Source organism: Nanorana parkeri, unplaced genomic scaffold (genome assembly GCF_000935625.1).
Source record: "Nanorana parkeri isolate BGI_ZX_2015 unplaced genomic scaffold, ASM93562v1 scaffold871, whole genome shotgun sequence".
NCBI classification, from domain to species: domain Eukaryota; kingdom Metazoa; phylum Chordata; class Amphibia; order Anura; family Dicroglossidae; genus Nanorana; species Nanorana parkeri.
In genome coordinates this window covers 398,344-417,842 of record NW_017307139.1, presented here as the reverse complement: position 1 = coordinate 417,842, position 19,499 = coordinate 398,344, and the positions used below count along the sequence as shown (strand labels likewise).

At 41.9% G+C, this 19,499-nt stretch overlaps 1 protein-coding gene across 1 annotated transcript; it reads left to right on the top strand.

Annotated features, from left to right (window-relative positions):
* Positions 1-1,497: 1,497 nt before the first annotated feature.
* ENPP6 (ectonucleotide pyrophosphatase/phosphodiesterase 6) lies at positions 1,498-18,889 on the top strand. The gene is made up of 8 exons (XM_018565668.1): positions 1,498-1,813; positions 4,026-4,205; positions 8,152-8,263; positions 8,907-9,048; positions 13,533-13,712; positions 16,899-17,036; positions 17,114-17,237; positions 18,549-18,889. The coding sequence occupies exons 1-8, from the start codon at positions 1,573-1,575 to the stop codon at positions 18,845-18,847; spliced, it is 1,416 nt and encodes a 471-aa protein (XP_018421170.1). The 5' UTR covers positions 1,498-1,572; the 3' UTR covers positions 18,848-18,889.
* The last annotated feature ends 610 nt before the right edge of the window (positions 18,890-19,499 follow it).

Genomic DNA, 19,499 nt, shown 5'->3' with positions numbered 1-19,499 from the left:
TGACGCCTGCCGGCAGCCATCTTAGTGAAGGGCACAAGCAGAGAGAGGAGGGGGCGTTCACCCTGAGGGATGAGGTATGCCATCGGGTCCCCTCCTCTCTCCTGACACTTTTCAGAGGGGGTGACACCAAAATGATTGTCAGTCATTTTGGTGTCACCTCTCCAATGCTGTCACAAGGGTGCAGGCCGCACCCACTGCACCCCCCTTGTGACGCCACTTCATGATGCCATTTTGTGGCCCCCTCACCCTCAAACTGCTACTCCCCCTTACCTGAATTGTGGGGTTCTTCTCCCTACAGCAAGGGTGGTCAACTCTGCCCTCCAGCTGTTGTGGAACTACAAGTCCCATGAGGCACTGCAAGACTGACTGTTACAGGCATGACTCCCAGAGGCAGAGGCATGCTGGGATTTGTAGGTAAAACACAATTGGAGGGCTTGAGTTGCCCACCCCTGCCCTACAGGCTCACACAGTCCTATAATCCGTTCACAGGAGCTGTCAATGGAAAAACTACAAGTCCCATCTGTCACCACGGTAGAGAGACTCCATAACCTTGGGTCCACACCTTGGTACAGACCTGGGGCTGGGGGAATAGTATGCAGAGCCTGTACATTGCACCTGCGTTCCATGCAGGGCTGTAGCTATCATGGGGCGAGTGAGGCACTCGCCTCAGGCGCAGCTGAGAGGGGGTGTAGCCAGGGCCGGCCTGGCTGCGCCCCCTTGCCTCTGGTGCCAAGGCGAGCACAAGGCGCCAGTGGCAACAGGGGCGCCAGGCGGCCAACACAGCCACGGCTCGGCAGGGAGTAGAGGAGCGGCACAGGCTCCAGCTTCTCCTCGGAATCTGCTACTCTCCCCCGCCTGTGTGGGCAGAGGACTCTGTGTTCTCAATCTCTTTTTATTTCTGTTTAGACACCTGATATTTCCCCAAAGCCCCCCAACAGTAAAAAAATAAAAATAATAATAATAAATAAATAATACAAATACAAAAACAACCCACACACACACTCATGCACACATATTATTAGACATATGCAAAGACTAAAAATTAATTTCGGACTAAATGAAGGGAAGCTAAAAATGTTTTCATTAGTTTAATCAAACAAAATAAATTTTTATGCTATTTTGGATTTGGCCACCAGCGCCATCCTGGAGGCGGGGCACATTACATCACATGATGCCGCACGTGCGCGCCGTCGGGTGACATAACACGTCTGTTGGGGGGGCACAATTTTCTGTTCTTGCCTCGGGCGCAAAGGGAACTAGCTGCGGCTCTGGTTCCATGATCACAGTTGCAATGCTTTGCAAAAAAATGAATGAATGCACATTGTTTCTTTCATTAATGCATGTGCATTTATTATTGTTTTTGGAAAAGGTGGACTATGCCTTTAAAGCCATGGCATGCACAGAGTGCTCAGCCACCTGTATCACAAAGGGTTACATATTGTAAATGAGGGAAACTGTGAGAGCTGCTGGGCCAAAGTGAGGCCCATCCCTCTCTGCAGAGAACTCTGATATTAATGCATCTCTGGCTCAGTGGCTGGCAGCTGGGAGTTAGGGAAAGATCCAGCTACAGCTATGGAACCATACAGAACTTTCTATCCCATCCTCCTCGCCCTAAGCCTGGCATACCCCTCCATGGCTCGACACAAACTTCTGGTCTTCCTGATTGATGGCTTTAGATTTGATTATATAAATGATAAAGAGCTGGATCTGCTCCCTGGCTTTAGGAAGATTGTGGAAAGTGGTGTTAAAGTGGATTATATGACCCCAGACTTTCCCAGTCTCTCTTATCCCAACTACTACACACTAATGACAGGTAAGTCAGGACAGCCTATACTACCTGATGTCACCTGTGAATATGTCTGCTGCATGTATTGCTAGCACATTAGATGAAATACCATCTTCATATTACTGAGCCTTCTCCTACTCTTTTGCCTATTTTCAACAGCAATTAAATCTGATGTGAATGAGGGCTTGTTCACACCAAATCCGGACCAGATCTGCATGAGGTTCTACACATACAGTGCAGTGTGTTTTGCCGCGTTCTGGGCCGGGTTTTTTTCTTTTAGCTTAAAATGGGCTTTCAGTGTGTTACAGGGCGTTTGAATGCATTTCTGAATGCATCTTGGTGCGTTCCACAGCAGAAAAAATAGGGCATTCTGAAATGTTTCCACATGTTCTGGAACTGAATGCTGTGCTGTAAACTAGAGCGAAAAATACCATTGGAATACATTGGATGCATTTTTGATGCGTTCTGTAACTGCTCGGCACTTGGTGTGAACAAACCCTGAATAGTATGTAAGGCATTGTGTAAATAAATACCTGTTATGAATAAATCTGAACTCTAGGCATATATATATATACTGAACCATCATGTTTTCAAACAATTCATCCCCACACAGCTACTACCTCATGTATCACTTTCCCCTCCCTTTGTAAGCCCACATTACCATCTTAGATAAGTAAAAGTGGCTTTTAGGTAGGTTTTTTTTTTTTTTTACTTTGTCATGATGACTACTGTCACTGAAAAGGAAAGAGATAGGAAATACAAAATTTTGAGTTGTCAGCAGCACATTAATAGAGCAGAAATTGTCCAACAGGTACACTTGTTCTGGTGACATCTAAAATGGGATTTCCCTCACTTCTTACTTCCTATTGTGTCTATAGGGCAGAAAGTGAAAAAAAAAATATTCCCAAATTGGGTAAGAAAGGCAATAAAAAAAATGACAGGGCATATAACCTTATCATACTCTATCTAGAATGTGAAAATATACTTTAAACTAAAAGAAATAGCCAAACTAGTCAAACTACAGAAGGCCAGAAGTATTGACGTACGTGTAACCCAGCAATTAGTTAGAGGTGGTATGGGTTAAAGGGTGGTTGTATGGGATGGGGACGGGGGTCCCAGAAATCATCTTAAATAGCATCAGGGAAAATTGCTGGAAATGTATTTATTTTTTAAATATTAAAATGAACATGACAGCATGGCTTGCCAAATTTATTTATATTATGACAAAGCCCTGTGTCATTACTGTACCCAAATTCAGCGCTCCAGTTCCAGCAAAAAGACACACCAGCCCAAACAATGTCATCATTAAACTTTTACTGAAATATCAAAAAGATAATGTTTATAACACAATCCTATTCATAAAAATTCTGCATAGCTCAGTGACTAATGCTATGCTAAATGTACCTCTTCTCCCATGGACCCCATGTATAGGCCAATGTAGTTGGATCTGTATGTGCGTTATAATTGATTAAAAAAAAATTTGATCGAACACAAAAAATTTAATCATTACCAGTCCTACTATAATTCAATATTTCTATTGTGCTACATTACTATAATTGAATCCCTTGCAGACCTGTCTCTGAGGCACCATGCTGCTAAAATCTCAGCTACTGTATTTTGGCACAGCCCTAATTTACCTATTACCCCCACCCCAATGTGCTGCAGCGCAATACACATAAGACCACTACTTTCCACGGTACTCTGCTATAACCGCCAGCTCAATACTACTAATCGGGAGGCAGAGCCTACATACTTAATGAGCAACTCTTTCTGACCCATGTGTATGTATCATTACAATCTGTACATAGATACAATAGGAGGGATTTATCAAAACTGGAGCAGGCAAAATCAGGAGCAGCTGTGCATGGTAACCAATCGGCTTCTCTCTTTCACTTTCAAAACTTAACTGAACAAACATAAGCAAGAAGCTGATTGGTTACTATGGGCAACTGCTCCAGATTCTGTCTGCTCCAGTTTTGATCAATTTCCCCCATATTTTTTTTTGTACATGAACACAGAAATGCAAGAATTAAATTTCAAGTATTCATATATTATTACTAAGGATGCACCGATACCGGTATTTGGGTATAGAGTACGAGTACTAACTTCATTATTTTTATTTTTTTTAATTCTAAAAATACCGAATTCTAAAATTAAACATGTGTCACTGCTGTTTATGAAAAGCCTATTCCTCTTCATTGTGTACTTTGAGTTGATGGGACGTTTTGTGTTTCTGCAGGCCGGCACTGTGAAGTCCATCATATGACTGGAAACTACATGTGGGATCAGAAGACAAACATTTCATTTGATATTGGTACTAATAAAGACAGTCTGCTGCCAATTTGGTGGGATGGATCCGAGCCACTTTGGGTTACTATGGAAAAGGCAAAAAGAAAAGTGTATATGTACTACTGGCCAGGTATTGTATAAACATATTAAAAATAAATCTCAAAGCTAACAACTCTACACTGTACTTCACAAGGAATAGACTTAAAAGAGAACTATGGTGTGAGTGTTTTTCCCATAGTTCTCTTAAGGGTCACGGGAGGACATATACTAACCTCCTCCCGTGACCCAAAGCTCAGTATATTGCGAGCCACAGCTTGCGGTATACTGAGACCGCCAGAGCCAGGACGGATCCTGACAATGCTGTCGAGATCCACCCAGCTGTGTGAAAGACAGCTGGCTCTGCCTATCTAGAGGCAGAGCCAGCAGTGCCCGCCCCCTCCCCCGTCCGTTCCGCCAGTCAGCGCTGGAGGATCGGAGCGGGGAGAGGGGGAATCCCTGCGGCGAATGATGACTGACAGTCCTTGTTCTCTGCAGGGAGATGAGCAAGAGACGGTATGCGTTCGCTCACTTCCCGATCTACTGAGCCGACGTGTGACTGTGTCACACGTCGGCTCAAACTATGAGGATGAGTGATTTTCACTCACCTCATAGTTCTCCTTTTTAAGGTTTATTTAGTTAATAATTTTTGCAATTTGGTGCAAATTCCAGCTCCGCAAACTGGAACTAAATTCCAACTCCAGCTAACTTATTTCCTTTTTTTTATTTGTTGAGTGTTTAAAGTTAGGTGACAGGTTTATTGGCAAGATATCCCGGATACAGGCGATAATGCAGTGAAGGTACATATATCCAACTATGGCCCAAAGAGCAATAACATTTTTAGTAGAGCAGAAGGGGGAACTATCTCAGGTACTTATTACTGATTTGGTCTGCACTGGGTAGAGTTAAAGGGTTTTTTTTCATATATCTACTGCTAGCAAGCAGTAGATATATGCAAAAAGTTTTTAAAAACTGAAAAAAAAGCGGTTTAAACTTACCTGTGTCTTCGCCTCGCGCTCCCGTCCGAAAATGCTTGGGCGGCCGCAAAGCATCTTGGGGCATGCGCTGTTCGGATTTTCGGCCGGGAGACGAGGAGAGACCCAAGGTAAGTCTATGGCCGCGTGCACCTGCATGCAGACACCGTGGGACAGGAAGTGACAGCAAGGAGAGAGGAGTCAGCGCTGGCTCGGACACCGGCAGCAGCGCTGGAGAGAAGGCTGAAAAGGACAGAAAGAAGAGGAAGATCAGATTAAGAGACCTCATTTAAGGTAAGTGCTTTAATTAACATTGGGGGGAGGAAAAAACGTTTTTGACTTTAATGTCACTTTAACCCTGTTGTGTTGGTGACATCCTATTTGGTAGAATATGACAAGGTGACACACAAAAAAGAAATTGAGAGATAATATGTCCAGAGGGGGTGCACACAGCCGTGAAAACATGGCAAACTGTAACCAAAACCTATAAACATTGTCTACGTTTAGGCTTTAAGTAGTTGATACATTTTTCTAAAACCTTTAAAAAATGTTTGGTTTATGAATGGATATACTACTGACGAAGGGGGCGTGCCGCAGAAACGCATGAACGCAGGCATTTTACACTGGCACATAGGAACTGTTTTGCTAACTTCCACTTGCATCATTCTGGTTCATGGTCCTAAGGCTTTTATCCATTTACTCTTGTGAGTACCCTTTTTTTATTGTTCACTTGTACTTGAATAAAACTTATCTGCACTAGGGAAGGCGCCCCCTTTTTGTGCTTTTTTCCAGATACTACAATAATATTATATATGTCGAAGGAATAAGTAACATTTAGAGCAGTGTTTCTCAACCTGTGTAACCTCATACCCACATTTGTCCTTGGTCATTAAGTCACGACCCAAGTCGCACTGCAATGGATCACACAGCATTGCGGTACTGTGAGTTCTGATGCGGGCGATCGAACTGTGGGTGGGTTTGGGGTGCCATTCAAATGAATAGCAACGAAACGCACCTCTCACACCAGAATGCATGGTACAGGGCATTAAGCACAGAGGACTGTGTGATTAACGCACTGTACTAGTGTGAACGGGCCCTCAAAAGCACTAACAGACACACAAGCACAGACACAATCTCACACACTCAGACATTCTCTCACACACACACATCAATTTTTTTTTTTTTTATGATTCACCCAGTCCCCCCTACCTTACAAGAACTGGAGTGGATCCACAGCCTAGGGTCCAGTGTGGGCTTCTGTGCTGTGAAGGAGCTCTATCCATATGTGCATTGTTTGTACAGCTGCCTTGTGTGCCCTGTAGAGGTGTCGGCAGCCAGCATGTGACGTCACTCCAGTCCAGGCACCGTACAGGGCACGTAAGGGAGCTGTAAGCAATGCACATATGGATGGAGCTGCCTCACAGCCATAGCCCCAATCCACCCCATCCCACCTCAAGCTGACACTCAGTGCTGGGCAGCATATTTTGAATGGCTGCTTGGCGCGAGAACTGACAGTGCTGCACTAGGGGGAGGCTGAGGAGCCTCTCGCCTAGAAAAGTGGAAGGCATGCACCGACCCACTGAACATGGGGTTGCAACCCACTTTTGGGTCACGACCCACCAGTTGAGAACCAAGGATTTAGAGCATCCTGCTCCAATAAATTAGATTGGTCCAGGTATAACTGGTGTCATCACCACACTGAGCAATGGTTTAACTGCCACTGAGCCAGGGTAGCCATACTGTTTAGCATAAGTTATGTAACCAATATTCCTATTTTTTTTTAAGGTAAAGGCCATTTAGAAAAAATTAGAGGCTGTGGTTGGTGACCTCCTGCTGAAAATGCTATTTGCCTGCCTGTTCTAATACCAACTAGCTCCTGTACTTAGAGTCACTGACCAGGGAGAAGTATGCAAAATAAGAAACTCGGAAGAAAAAAAGTCATAAGTACTTCTCAAGGTATCTCCTATGGCATCCACTGACTGCCAAACTTTATGGAACTGAAAAGGACCTGATGACCATCGCAACTTCTATAACTCTTGTCCTTGGCTTACATCTTACGTTAAAGAGACCCTGTTGGCAGGCTTATCATTTTAACAACAATCTTTCCCTAAGATTATCTGTGCATTTTTAAGGCAGTGGTTCTCCACCTGTGTAATCTCAGGACCCACATTTGTCCTTTGGTTATTAAGTTGTGACCAAACTTGGACCACGCTTAATATTGCGGTACTGTGTGTTCCGGTGCGGGGGCGATCGAACTGTGAGCAGGAGGTAAGTTTAGTGGGACTGTATCGCACGGGACTGTATGAATAACGCACTGTACTAGTGTGACTGTGAACGGGCCCTCAAAAACACTGACAGACACACACAACCACAGACACAATCTCACACTCCAAAAACATTTTACTCTTTTTGTTTTTTATAAGATCCTTTCAGTCTCCCTACCTTTACGAGAACTGGAGTGGATCCTCAGCCTGAGGTCCAATGTGGGCTGCTATGATGGAGCTCCATACATATGTTCATTGCTTGTACAACTCCCTTGCAGGGCCTCTAGAGGTGCTGGGAGCCAGAATGTGACATCACTCTGGTCCAGGCATCTCTACAGGGCACGTGAAGGAGCTGTAAGCAATGCTCATATGGATGGAGCTCCCTCTCGGACATACCCCCAGCCCACCCCACCTCAAGCTGACACTTGGCACGGGCAGCATATTTTGAATGGCTGCTTGGCACGAAAACTGACAGTGCTGCGCTAGCGTTAGGCTGGGGAGGCTCTCACCTAGCACAGTGGAAGGCACACAGCGACCCATTGAACACAGGGTTGCGACCCACTAGTTGAGACCCACGGCTCAAAAGGAAAATTATAAACCCTCGCAGTGCTTGACAACTGGGCATTCTGCACACAACATCAATCTGTACAGCAGAAGTCCCGTGCTGATTTTGATAAAGTTGTTAAGGCATACTGGATCTTAGTTTAACTTTAGTATTTGACATACCTACTGTAAACATATTTATTTTTGTATCATCACTGTATTAACAAGTAGCATTATTATTACATCTTTTTTTATTTAGGTTGTGAAGTTGAGATTCTTGGCATCAGACCCAAATATTGCCGTGAATATTATGATTTCCCATCTGATGCTAATTTTACCAGGGCTGTAAATGATGCTCTTCAGACTCTGAGGTAACTATATCTCTACAAGCATGCTGTACAGTGTTTTAAAGGATTTAGAAATATATATATCTCTTATAACTGAGACCTTTTGATGGGACTGTCCTGGACGTAGTATAGGCCTAAAGCTTGGAGTATAGTGACTTCTGCTGGAAAGCCCACCGGTAAGGTTATCGTGACTTCCTTTCCTTAATGTCTCCACATTTAGCCACATAACATCTCAGAGCTGCAAAGGAAGTTAGTGCTGGAACACTTCCTTCTGTCAGATGATTGCAGACTTAGACAGAAGGCGTATAGTGTATAATACCCATCATGTGTTACTGACCTCAGGTTCCGCACCTGAGTAATGTCTGAATGGTGGAGTATGTCTTCTCAGGCCCACCAGCTTAGCATATGTAATCAGTGGCCCAGGGGGCAAATGCCCCCCAGCCTAGTCATCTCTTGAGTAGCCTTAATGAAAGTGTTCTGTAGCAGCTGTACCCTAAGTACCTGCACTTACATCCTACCTGAAAATGTTCCATGTTTTTCATATAACAGTTTCTATCCACAAATAAATACACAAATTCCCTTATATGTTAACATGGTTCTAGAATTTCATGTCATTATTTAAGGTTAAAGGGTAGATGTTTATGTACTGTATTAATTTGGCTTTCAGGAATGGGGATGCTGACATGGCTGCTGTCTACTATGAACGGGTAGATGTAGAAGGTCATCATCATGGACCGTGGTCTGAGCAAAGAAAAAATGCCACTAGAGCTGTGGACCAAGTCCTACAAAGCCTGGACCAACAAATCAAGGTAAATCTGTGCTGAGGATTCAGTTCTAGGATTCTGTGCCTTGCAGCCTGATGAATGGAATCTGGAATAGGTGGAGAAATTGCCTATAGGAACTAATCAGATTTCAACATTTCTCTAATGCCACTTAAAAAATGTTATCTGAGCTTTGAGAATGGGGGAGGTGACCCAGTAAATGCGTAAGCATTTCACTGGAGAGCAGCTGGCTTGTCCAGTTTGCAGAGTCTCCGTACGCGCCTATACCTTTTTACTGCATGCAATAGAGGAATGAGAAGTGACTTGAAGTTTTTATGATTTGCCATTGATGCATTTACCTTTGGATGTTACATGTCAGTACAAGTTACATGTCAGTACAAGTTATCTATTAACGATTTGTTTTTCTCAAATGTTACTCCACAAGGAAGATGCACTTTCTTTTCTGCTTTCTATGCAAGTTAAAAAATGTTGCTTGATTCGTGTGGCGACATTGCTCATGCAATACAGATATGTCCCTTTCAAGTATATGGGACAGTAATGGGCAGGCAGCTTGGCACTTGCCCAGCTGCAGACCGCCAAGGAGGCCACAGCTGGAAGGGCAGGGAAGTAGGGACCTACCGGGTGACCAAACTAAATGTATTTAGGGAGCTGAACTTGTACCTTAAGTTTAGAAAGATTTTATTTTGAATAGATCAGAGTACAAAAAATGCAGCTAAATACACAGTGTACTGCATTTCCCTTTTCCAAGCCCCAGGTGTGTAAGAAACCCAATCGAGCATAAACGGCTATTGTTCTCTTTGCTCAAAAGACGTGCGACCATACAGTAGAAACGGTCGCACGTCTTAGTTCACACTGCTCGATTCTCGTACGATCGCGGGATTTCGCCCGATTCTCGTACGAGAATCGAGCAGTGTATGGGCACCTTTTACTTGCCCTTTTATTTTCCCTGTACTAAAAACAGTCACTCAAAGATATCCGGGATACGTTAAAAGTTTCTTTATTGCGTGTAAAGTAGATACAAAAATAGAATCTTTTATTAGGGATGCACCGATACTTTTCGAGTACCAGTGCCGATACTTGGCATTTTCATGAGAACTATCAGGGTTGCAGCTGGGACCTGGCGCTGGTGCTCCACCACTGTCCTGAAATCATAAATCTGTATTGTTTTAGAAAAACTGTCACATGACAATAAACAGAAATTTATCAGCCCTTGTACTTGGGCAAGTATCAGTACTCGTACTTGCAAAACTGGTATCTGTGCATCCCTTTATTTATATTTATGAAAACGAAATCGTACATTAAAACAGAGATGTACAAATCCCCAGGAGCTCCGTGTGCTCCTTACAAATGACAGCTGCCTCCTAACTTTTTTGAATTTTTCTCTAGTCTAGTCTTGGAGTTCGAAAAGTATCTGTACTTGTACCGAGTACTGTACTTGGTATCGGTGAATCCCTAGTTTTTAACATTTCTGCAATAATATTTGACTATTAATATACATTCTACTAGTTTCCTACCTATATGCTATCAGAACCTAGCCTTGCTGTCCTGTACTATGCTCATTGTTTACATCATAGAAGAATGCTACAGTTGCTACTTTTTGGATCTCTCCCATCTTTTCTCATTCACCCTCACTGTGGGCACCTTAATCCATTAGACCTTAGCAATAAAACTTTAAACTATTTAAATGACGGCTTCCATTGATGATAAACCCATTGTTTTAAAGAGAAAATGTGTCATTTGTATGGTAAACGTGAAATAAGTAACTCTATTAAAATAATACATTGAAACTAGAATCAACTAGACTGCCCTTATACCAGGGTACCATCACGAATGCAAAACAAAAACAATTCTGGCTTTAAAGGCTTTTCACTCACCTCATAGTTCTAGCCGACCTGTGACAATGAGGCTGTCACAGGTCGGCTCAGTAGATCGGGAGGTGAGCGAACACATACCGGCGTTCGCTCACTTCTCGATCCTGTCACAGCACAGAGCCGTGACAGGGGAGGGGCTGGATTCCCCCCCTCCCCGCTCCGATCCGCCAGCGCTGACTGGCGGGGTGGACGGGGTGGGTACAGCTGGCTCTGCCTCTAGATAGGCAGAGCCAGCTGTCAGTCACGCAGCTGGGCGGATCCCGGCATAATTGTCGAGATCCGCTTCAGCTGCGGTGTCTCAGTATACCGCGAGCTACAGCTCGCAGTATAATGAGCCTAGGGTGGCGGGAGGACGCTCGTTTGTGTCCTCCCGTTACCCTAAGGAGAACTATGGGGAAAAACACTGACCCTAATAATTCTCCTTTTAATCAGATTTGTAGTTTGATTCGTGCTTTTACGTTGAATCCTCTAATTTTCTTCCTAGAAGTTGCTAGGAGATCTTTTCCGTTTATTTCGCTGAGTACCACATGTTCTTTCTAGGTTATGCAACTGAGGTTGCAGGTGACTAAATATTAACGTGCAACAATAATGTTGGCGTTTATCTCAGTTGAATATTTCCAGCCTAGAACATATTTCAAAGCACACTACATGGTAATAAAATACCTACTGAAGGATCAAAGAAAACTGTGTATCAGAATTATATTTTGTCTGCAGAATTTCCTATAAATGTTAGGTAAAAATAGAAAATACATTGTAATGTCTGTATCTTTAGTACCATTATTTACTGCAGCCAATTATTAGTTTTCTAAGTCTCTTCTATGTTCTATACATGAGACTTATTTCTTTCTGCGAAGGTAATTCTCTGTCTGCCGTAAAGGAAACCTGTACCAAGAGAATGGTGTAGGCTGCTTTCTTTCCCTGCTATATCTCACTTCAGTACATTCCAAACCACTGACCCAGAATTGGTTCCAGAATGTTAAAGAAGAAGAACTCTGGGCAGAATTATTCTTAACCCTTGCAATGACAGCTTACATATTTTATGTTTTTAGGTCCTTTTAGGAAGAGTATCCCTCAGGTCTTGTCCTTGTGACACCAGGACAAGAAATAGGAAGACCCAGCCAGCAATAATACATAATTAGACGTTGCAACCCTTCATTTTTCTACTAAATTTGTGGAGTTTTTTTTCCTGTTGGGAGTTTTTTTATTGGAAATCTCCCCAATAGGGTCACAGGTGGCAATAAACATTGGACAGAGGCTCTAACCCTTCCTTGCTCTATCTAAAATCAAATAAAAAGTTAAGGTTGTTAAAAATTGGCTACACATTTCAGTCTGCAGCCATCTGCAGACTGCAGAAATCACATTTCCAGGGGCCTTTCTGTATACCTAATGTACAGAACACCCCCAGAAATGTCACTTCGCCCACTTTGGCTCATACTACAATAGTGGCACTAACAGGTTGAACCTGCCACTTGGCAAACTGATTGGAATACATATGTAAGTATCATAAGAAAAGCAACAGGGACATTTCCAACAATCCCTGTAATGTACGGTATATCATTTACCTGGATTTTTCCTCCAACTAAAGTGCGGTTACCATTTCATCATGTATTTCCTTTTAACCACTCGAGGACCAGCATGTTAAACCCCCTTCCTGTACAGGCCATTTTTCAGTAGTTAGCGCTGATAATGTGACTGAAAATTCTCACTCATCCAACACTGTATCCAAATAATTTTATAACATTTTTTCTAGAAAGAGAGAGCTTTCTTTTAGGGGTATTTATTAACCACAGAGATGTGTTTATTGCTTTACTATATAAAGGTAATAAGACCAAAAAATTTGGAAAAAAAATGTTTCTCTTACTTTCTGTTATAAAACATAGAAAAAAAAATGCAGTACAAGACGGAACCAAAACCCCTGAAATTACCTCTTTTTGGAAAGTAGCCATCACCAGGGTGATCGAATTATTTGCCACAATGTTTGGAAATGAAGAAACATGCCGGTATTGAGGTAGTTAAAACATGGAGCTAGGCAATGATGAACTAGATGTGCTAAATGTACAGGTCATATATAGAGGGAGGCGGCGGTGAAGGGATAATCGTACAGATGTGCAGGATAAGGGAGGTGGAGGTTTATTATACAGGATGGAACTGACATATACTGTAGAGGGGTGAATGTGCACTAGTACTCATTTACCAGTGTCATCCAGTACCAGATGGCTGCTATTAGCATTATCGCTGTGTGAGAAGAAAGTGAGGACCGGCTGCCAATCGCAGCCATTGTTTACAGTGTGTGAAGCCCTGATTGGTCACAGAAATCATGTGATACAGAGCCACTTTTATTGGCTTTGTACCCTCCTCTTGTGCTCTGAACAGTTTAATAGACAGTACGGTCACTGTACTGTGCTCATGTGTGCACACAAATGCAAAGAAAAAAAAACCATGACATTTCAAAACTGCATCCCAGTCTGGGATCCCATTCATGTAAAACCGGCAAGCGCTTAAAGGCACATTGGTAGGGTTCAACCATTCATAGAATGAGAATGCATAGTATATGAATACAAAACCCATTTAAGGGGAATTAAATCCCGTCGACACAGGCCCTTTTCTTTTCTTTTTATTGTATTATTTTGTCTATTCCAGGACAGTGGCCTTAAGGATGACCTAAATATAATTCTATTTTCGGACCATGGGATGACAGACATATTCTGGATGGATAAAGTGATAGAGCTTCAAAATTACATTGACTTCAATGACATTTTACAGATGAAGGATAGAGGTCCTGTGGTGAGCCTCTGGCCTGTGGAGGGGAAGCTCTCTAAAGTAAGTGGGATGGGCTAATAATTAATACATTTTCATAATTGGTCTACTGTTTCGGTAGGACATAAAGAGCATGGTGCTGAGACAAACTGGCATTTTAAAAGGTTTAGTCAAGTCAAATTGGCCCTAAATGTAATTTTTTATTCATGCAGAGAGGACTCCAGTTGGAGTGTACATTCTCTTGTTGCACATGTGGGATAGGTTGGGTGGACTCCTTTTGAGTGGTGGAGCTTTGCTAGTATCCTGGGCTGGTCTGAACCTAGGTACAAGCTCAGTGTTAAGGAAGTACACATTACTGAATATTACTGCGATGGTTGTCATGTTTTAAGTGGACGACCATGTAGCAAGGTCCTGCATCCCTGAGGTAGAAGCATAGTATCCAATAGAAATGTGTTTGGATCAGCCAGGTCAGCAGGCAAATGTGTACACACGAGTCTGTAATTAAAAAAGGGCTTGCATGGTATGGTGCATAGCAGTATGCAGGCGAGTGGTGTTCTGAATGGGTTCATCCCCCATGCACAAAGCAGTTGTTTTGTTGTTCAAGTTCCAGAATGTAGATTACACCTCTCTGCATTTGCACCACACCTACAAGTTTGTTCTGCAGAATTCTCTTGTGTAGACTATTGGGTAGACTATTACCTGCAGCACTGAAGCAAAATGCCATTTATAATATTGAGTAACGAATGATGCTGATCAAAAATCCTGTTCAGGTGACCATCGTTTTGGCAGTTTTGTCTTCCTGCACTTTTTATTGTATTTGATGGTGGTGAGCCCATGAATGCATCCTCAGTTTTGAAGAGAGGTGAGAGGTGGAAGCACATGGAAATCTATTCTTTTAAAGATATTCTTCCTGTTTGCATTTTTATTTTGTTGTATAATCCTTATTTCAGGATTATTTTCAAGGTATAAAATAAGGTATATAAAACAAATCAGACTTAATGAGTATTCCGTTTTTTGCATGACCCAGGAGCCGATTTTTTACTTTTATTAAAGGAAAATTCTAGCTGCCTCCTAGTTGCCTTCAAAACTGAGTTATTAACCTAGATTAGTTCTGACTTTTTACTTTTAGTGGATGTATGCTTGTTTGAAGTCTTGTCACTCAGGAAACCAGAACAAGGGTTATGCAGCTGTACTGGAATATGATGGATCCATCGATCTGTGAAGAACTGGCAATAGGTGTTCAATTATCAGTAATAAATATATTCAGAGAATGTGCCTAGCTTGACTATGGCCCATAAGAGAGAAAACGACAGAGAGGATTTAATATTAATAGGGGACAGAATGGAAAAGGTAATGCAGGTGATATGTGGAGAAGGAAAGGGGACAAAGGTGAAAGGGGAGTAAAACAATTACAAAACAGCCACAAAAGCTGGTGGGAGATGTTGCATGTATGGAGGAGTCATGAAAGAACTCTTGGAAGAATCTTTATGGATCGCACACATGGGATTTGTATGCGTTTTTAAAGTAGCTTTTTAAAAAATCTTAAAACCAAACTTGACCCACCAATTTTAATGTCTCCCAAAGCAGTTACATTTAAGGCATGTCAACTGTCAACGTTTCAGCTCTCAACCGAGCTTCCAAGCCCTCAAATGGTTGGTGTCGTAGTTGATCACATGTGCAGCATCATGGCAACTGCAATCCAAATCGAGGCTTCCTTGGCTGTAAAGGATAGGAGTTCCACTTGAAATATATGATAAATTAAAAAATTGTGTATATCGTTATTTGGTTTGCAGTAATTACTAATCATCTTAACGTGTTTAATAACTAGACGTGCGCTTTGTTCCGAATCGAAATTCGGACGAATTTTCCGAATTACAGATATAACGAATGCAAACGAATCCGAATTTCCGTTTCCGAAATTCGGTAGCGGTAGTTTGTTCGAACGTTCGTTTTGTTTTCGTTTCGTTCGTTGGAGCAAAGTGACAGAGGACAAAAACATTTTTCCCCCTCAAATGTCACTTTGCTGCAAACGAACGAATGAACAAAACGAATAAGAAACGGAAACGAACGTGCGAACGAACTACCGCTAACGTCCGTATCCGAATTGACTTTCACACCCGAATCCCGAAAAACAAAATAACACAAATCCAAATTTAAAACTAAACTAAACAAATTTTTTGGCAGTGCACATGTCTAATAACTGGCATCTTTCTTTTTTAAGCACCCTGCTGCATTTCCCTGCTTTAGAAAGCAGCTTGTGTGTCTAATGAATGCATCTATACATACAGTATAAAAAATGAACCAGGAAGCAAGTAGTAAGTAGTTTCACTTGTGTGTTCCAGAAAGTCCTGATGAGGGTCAGCCCTCCATATATTGTACATGAAATGGAGACCCTGTGTAAACTGCAAGTGCTAAACTGGAATTTACACAAGGTTAAGTGTTTTCTCCCTGTCCCAATGTGACAGCACTGGGTGCTTCATTGCTCAATCACCAAGTTCTAGTGCGGTCACATTGGAAAAATGGGAGTAGATGACATGCTAACCGTACTTGGAGGCCCACAAGAGCTTGTATTCTATTCCTAACCTAACGTCTGAGATTTTGGCATGAGTGGTTTTATAAAGTAAACAATACAAGGGGCAAACTGCAAAAGGCTTAAAGGAAAAGTATAGCGTATTTAAAGTAGGCATATATTTTTAGTTAATGCAGTGTTTGCCTTGAAGTATTTGTTGAGTGACTATCATATTTTGACACTCTTGCTCTTCCATATTTTGTTACTGCATTACATAATGTTATGTAGATTAAACACTTCCGTTATGGCAGATTAGCAATTAGAGGTAAGGCAGCTTAGCCACTACCATCTCTTGACCTCTCTATTTTACCAGCTTCAAAGGTCAGCCAACTTGTAGACTTGCATTCTAAATCTGCCCATACACCTATAGATTATCTGCAGATTTTCTGTGGTCAAATGGAAAAAGTGCAACAGATTCCTCCATCTATGCTAAGCTGTGTGGATGGAGGAATCTCCCGCTGGGCCAAGCTTCAGTATCTTGCTAGTCGGCCCCACTGGCTGCCAAAATACCTGAACAATCTGATTGGATGCAGGCATTGTCCCTGGTGACTATTCAACATGCACCATCATGTAATATGGGCCTTACTGAAGTACATATGACTTTATCACAGTATGTCTATTGGCCAAGTTTACACACCATAACATATAACATGTTATAATGACAGTTTTGTGTTTTGCAGGTGTACAACCAGCTGAAGGATGTACAACACATGAATGTTTATGAGAGAGACAAAATTCCAGACAGATTTTATTACAAAAAAGGACAATTTGTCTCTCCCTTAACTCTTGTTGCTGAACAGGGCTGGTTCATTGTGCAGGTAAAATAGATTTTTATACGTTTTTGACTTTTGTTGTGCCATTTCATATAACCTACTGACCTGATTTGTTTCCTCAGAGTAAGGAAAAACTACCCTTCTGGAATAACGGCACATTGCCTAAGCAAGGTTGGCAGCATGGGTGGCATGGCTATGACAACGAGCTGATGGACATGAGAGGGTTCTTTTTAGCATCTGGCCCAGGTAAATATTTAAAATAAAGAGAATCTGTAACTTATGTTTAGCTATGGTTGGCATATACTCACAGAGCTGACAGTCCCTACATTGAGCTCAGACTTCGCCCGCACATAACAGGCAGAAGTAGCATCAATTGTAAGAAAGACTCTTGTGTTTTCTCTATGCAAGTTATGACTGCAGCTCTGGATTTGTAGAAGTTTAGTACTTCATCCTTCTATTAGACATGTGCGATTCGTTTCGTTCCGAATCGAAATTCGGACGAATTTTCGGAAATTCGGACATTCGGATGTATCCGAATTCCGAATTACAGACATAACGAATGCAAACGAATCCGAATTTCCATTTCCGAAATTCGGTAGCGTTAGTACGAACGTTCGTTTCGTTTTCTGTTCTTATTCGTTTCTTATTCGTTTCGTTCGTTGGAGCAAAGTGACATTAGAGAAGGAGAAAAATATTTTTCCCCCCTCAAATGTCACTTTTGCTGCAAACGAACGAACGAAACGAATAAGAAACGAATAAGAACAGAAAACGAAACGAACGTTCGTACTAACGCTACCGAATTTCGTCCGAATCCGAATTCCGCACAAGCGCACTCTTTTAGAACCTATAAAAATGTTGCCACCATGCTCATTTCTATCCACGAACCCAACATAATATTTTCTTAAATTAACACTAACATTTTACTCAAACAGATTTTTTTCCTGTATCCAGATATAGCAGCAAAATAGGGAAAAAAACTGATTTTCACTACGGGCTATACCATTCTGCTATGTTACAAAACAAAATCACACTTATCTGATATCCTTTTTGTCAGAAGGCTGTACAAGCCGAATTAGGAAAATATAGGAGAGTGCAGGAATCTTTTAATTTTTTTGCTTGCTCCCTATTTCTATTTAAATCCTAGGAGTAAAACAATATTCAAATCCAATACCAAATAAAGCCCTATTTATTCATAAAATTGTTATGAAGAAAGGGTTAGGGTCATTTGTAAATTATAATAATACCATTCTAATAAATAGGACATTTTTTAAAGAGTAAGCTATTGTGCGCTCATTGTAGAGACCCTGTGTTCATCAAGTTGACAAACACTGATCTAAGCAATCCATTAAAATTAGATCCATTCAGGTAGATCTGTGCAGTACATAGTAAATTGAAAGGTGACTGTATAATCATATTGAAACTTGTCTGACTATAAAGCCTACTTAGTTGTAGGAAGTTTTGTTTTCTGTAGTGATGTGGGGGCCAGTGGGAGGAACCACAGCACCAGAACTACAGGACCATACCTTCAACTGAAGCAAGGCTTCCCCTCTTTTTCAGATTTTAAAGTGAACTTCAGATCGGCTCCAATCAGATCAGTGGATGTTTACAATGTGATGTGCAAGGTACTGAACATGGAGCCGAAGCCCAACAATGGATCATGGTCCAGGGTAGAGTGTATGCTCAGAAGCCAAGGACAGTCTGTTATCCTGGAACGTTACTTGCTAATACTACTATTTACAGTTGTAGGATTATGGGTTTATTTTCTATATTTTTTTTTTTTTTTTTTTTTAAAAAGGGATTTTCTAACAATTCTATACTTTCATATGAAGATATTTTATATTCCAGAAGCTTTATAAAGTACAATTATCAAAAGAATAAATTACCTATTTTGGCTGCTAGACAAATGTCTGTCTCTACTTGGAAAGTTGTGTGCTTGGAAAGTTGGCCCTGCTCCCTAGTCTAATATCATTGATTCTATAAAACCCCCTTTAACGAATAGTGTTGCAACCAAACAGTTAATGGAATGATAAAGCAATACTTCCTAACTCCGACTCCGGGCACGATAATCTTGCTGGAGTTCAGTAAGTTGAACAGTGCCTTTGCTCTAAAGCCACCTGCCATAATCAGCACTGACTCCATGGCAATCAATCGCACATCAGAGCAGTTACATGCATAAAGGGATGGATGAGCGGCCCTGGACGCAAACTATCTTCAGGAACAAGCCCGTTCTTGACGGTGTATGGCCTTCTACGCCCATGTGAATGAGGACATTAATGCATATACAATAGGAGGCTTATGTTCTTTATCCCAGAGTCTCTGTATTACAGAAGGCCTATCTGGTACATACAGGGCCGGATTTCCCACAATGCCAACCGAGGCCCGACCTCTGGGAGACGGGGAGTAAAGGGGCAGCAGGGATGTGGAATTTCTATCTCACGACATGCAGTTCCAAGCACCAGGCGGGTATTTTTTTTTCTACATTTGGGCAAGCAGGGCCTAATGTAGAGT

Coding starts and splice junctions, on each gene's coding strand:
- ENPP6 (XM_018565668.1), top strand. CDS start 1,573: ATGGAACCATACAGAACTTTCTATCCCATCCTCCTCGCCCTAAGCCTG. Junction 8,264..8,906: donor GATGCTCTTCAGACTCTGAG/GTAACTATATCT, acceptor TTTGGCTTTCAG/GAATGGGGATGCTGACATGG. Junction 9,049..13,532: donor GCCTGGACCAACAAATCAAG/GTAAATCTGTGC, acceptor TGTCTATTCCAG/GACAGTGGCCTTAAGGATGA.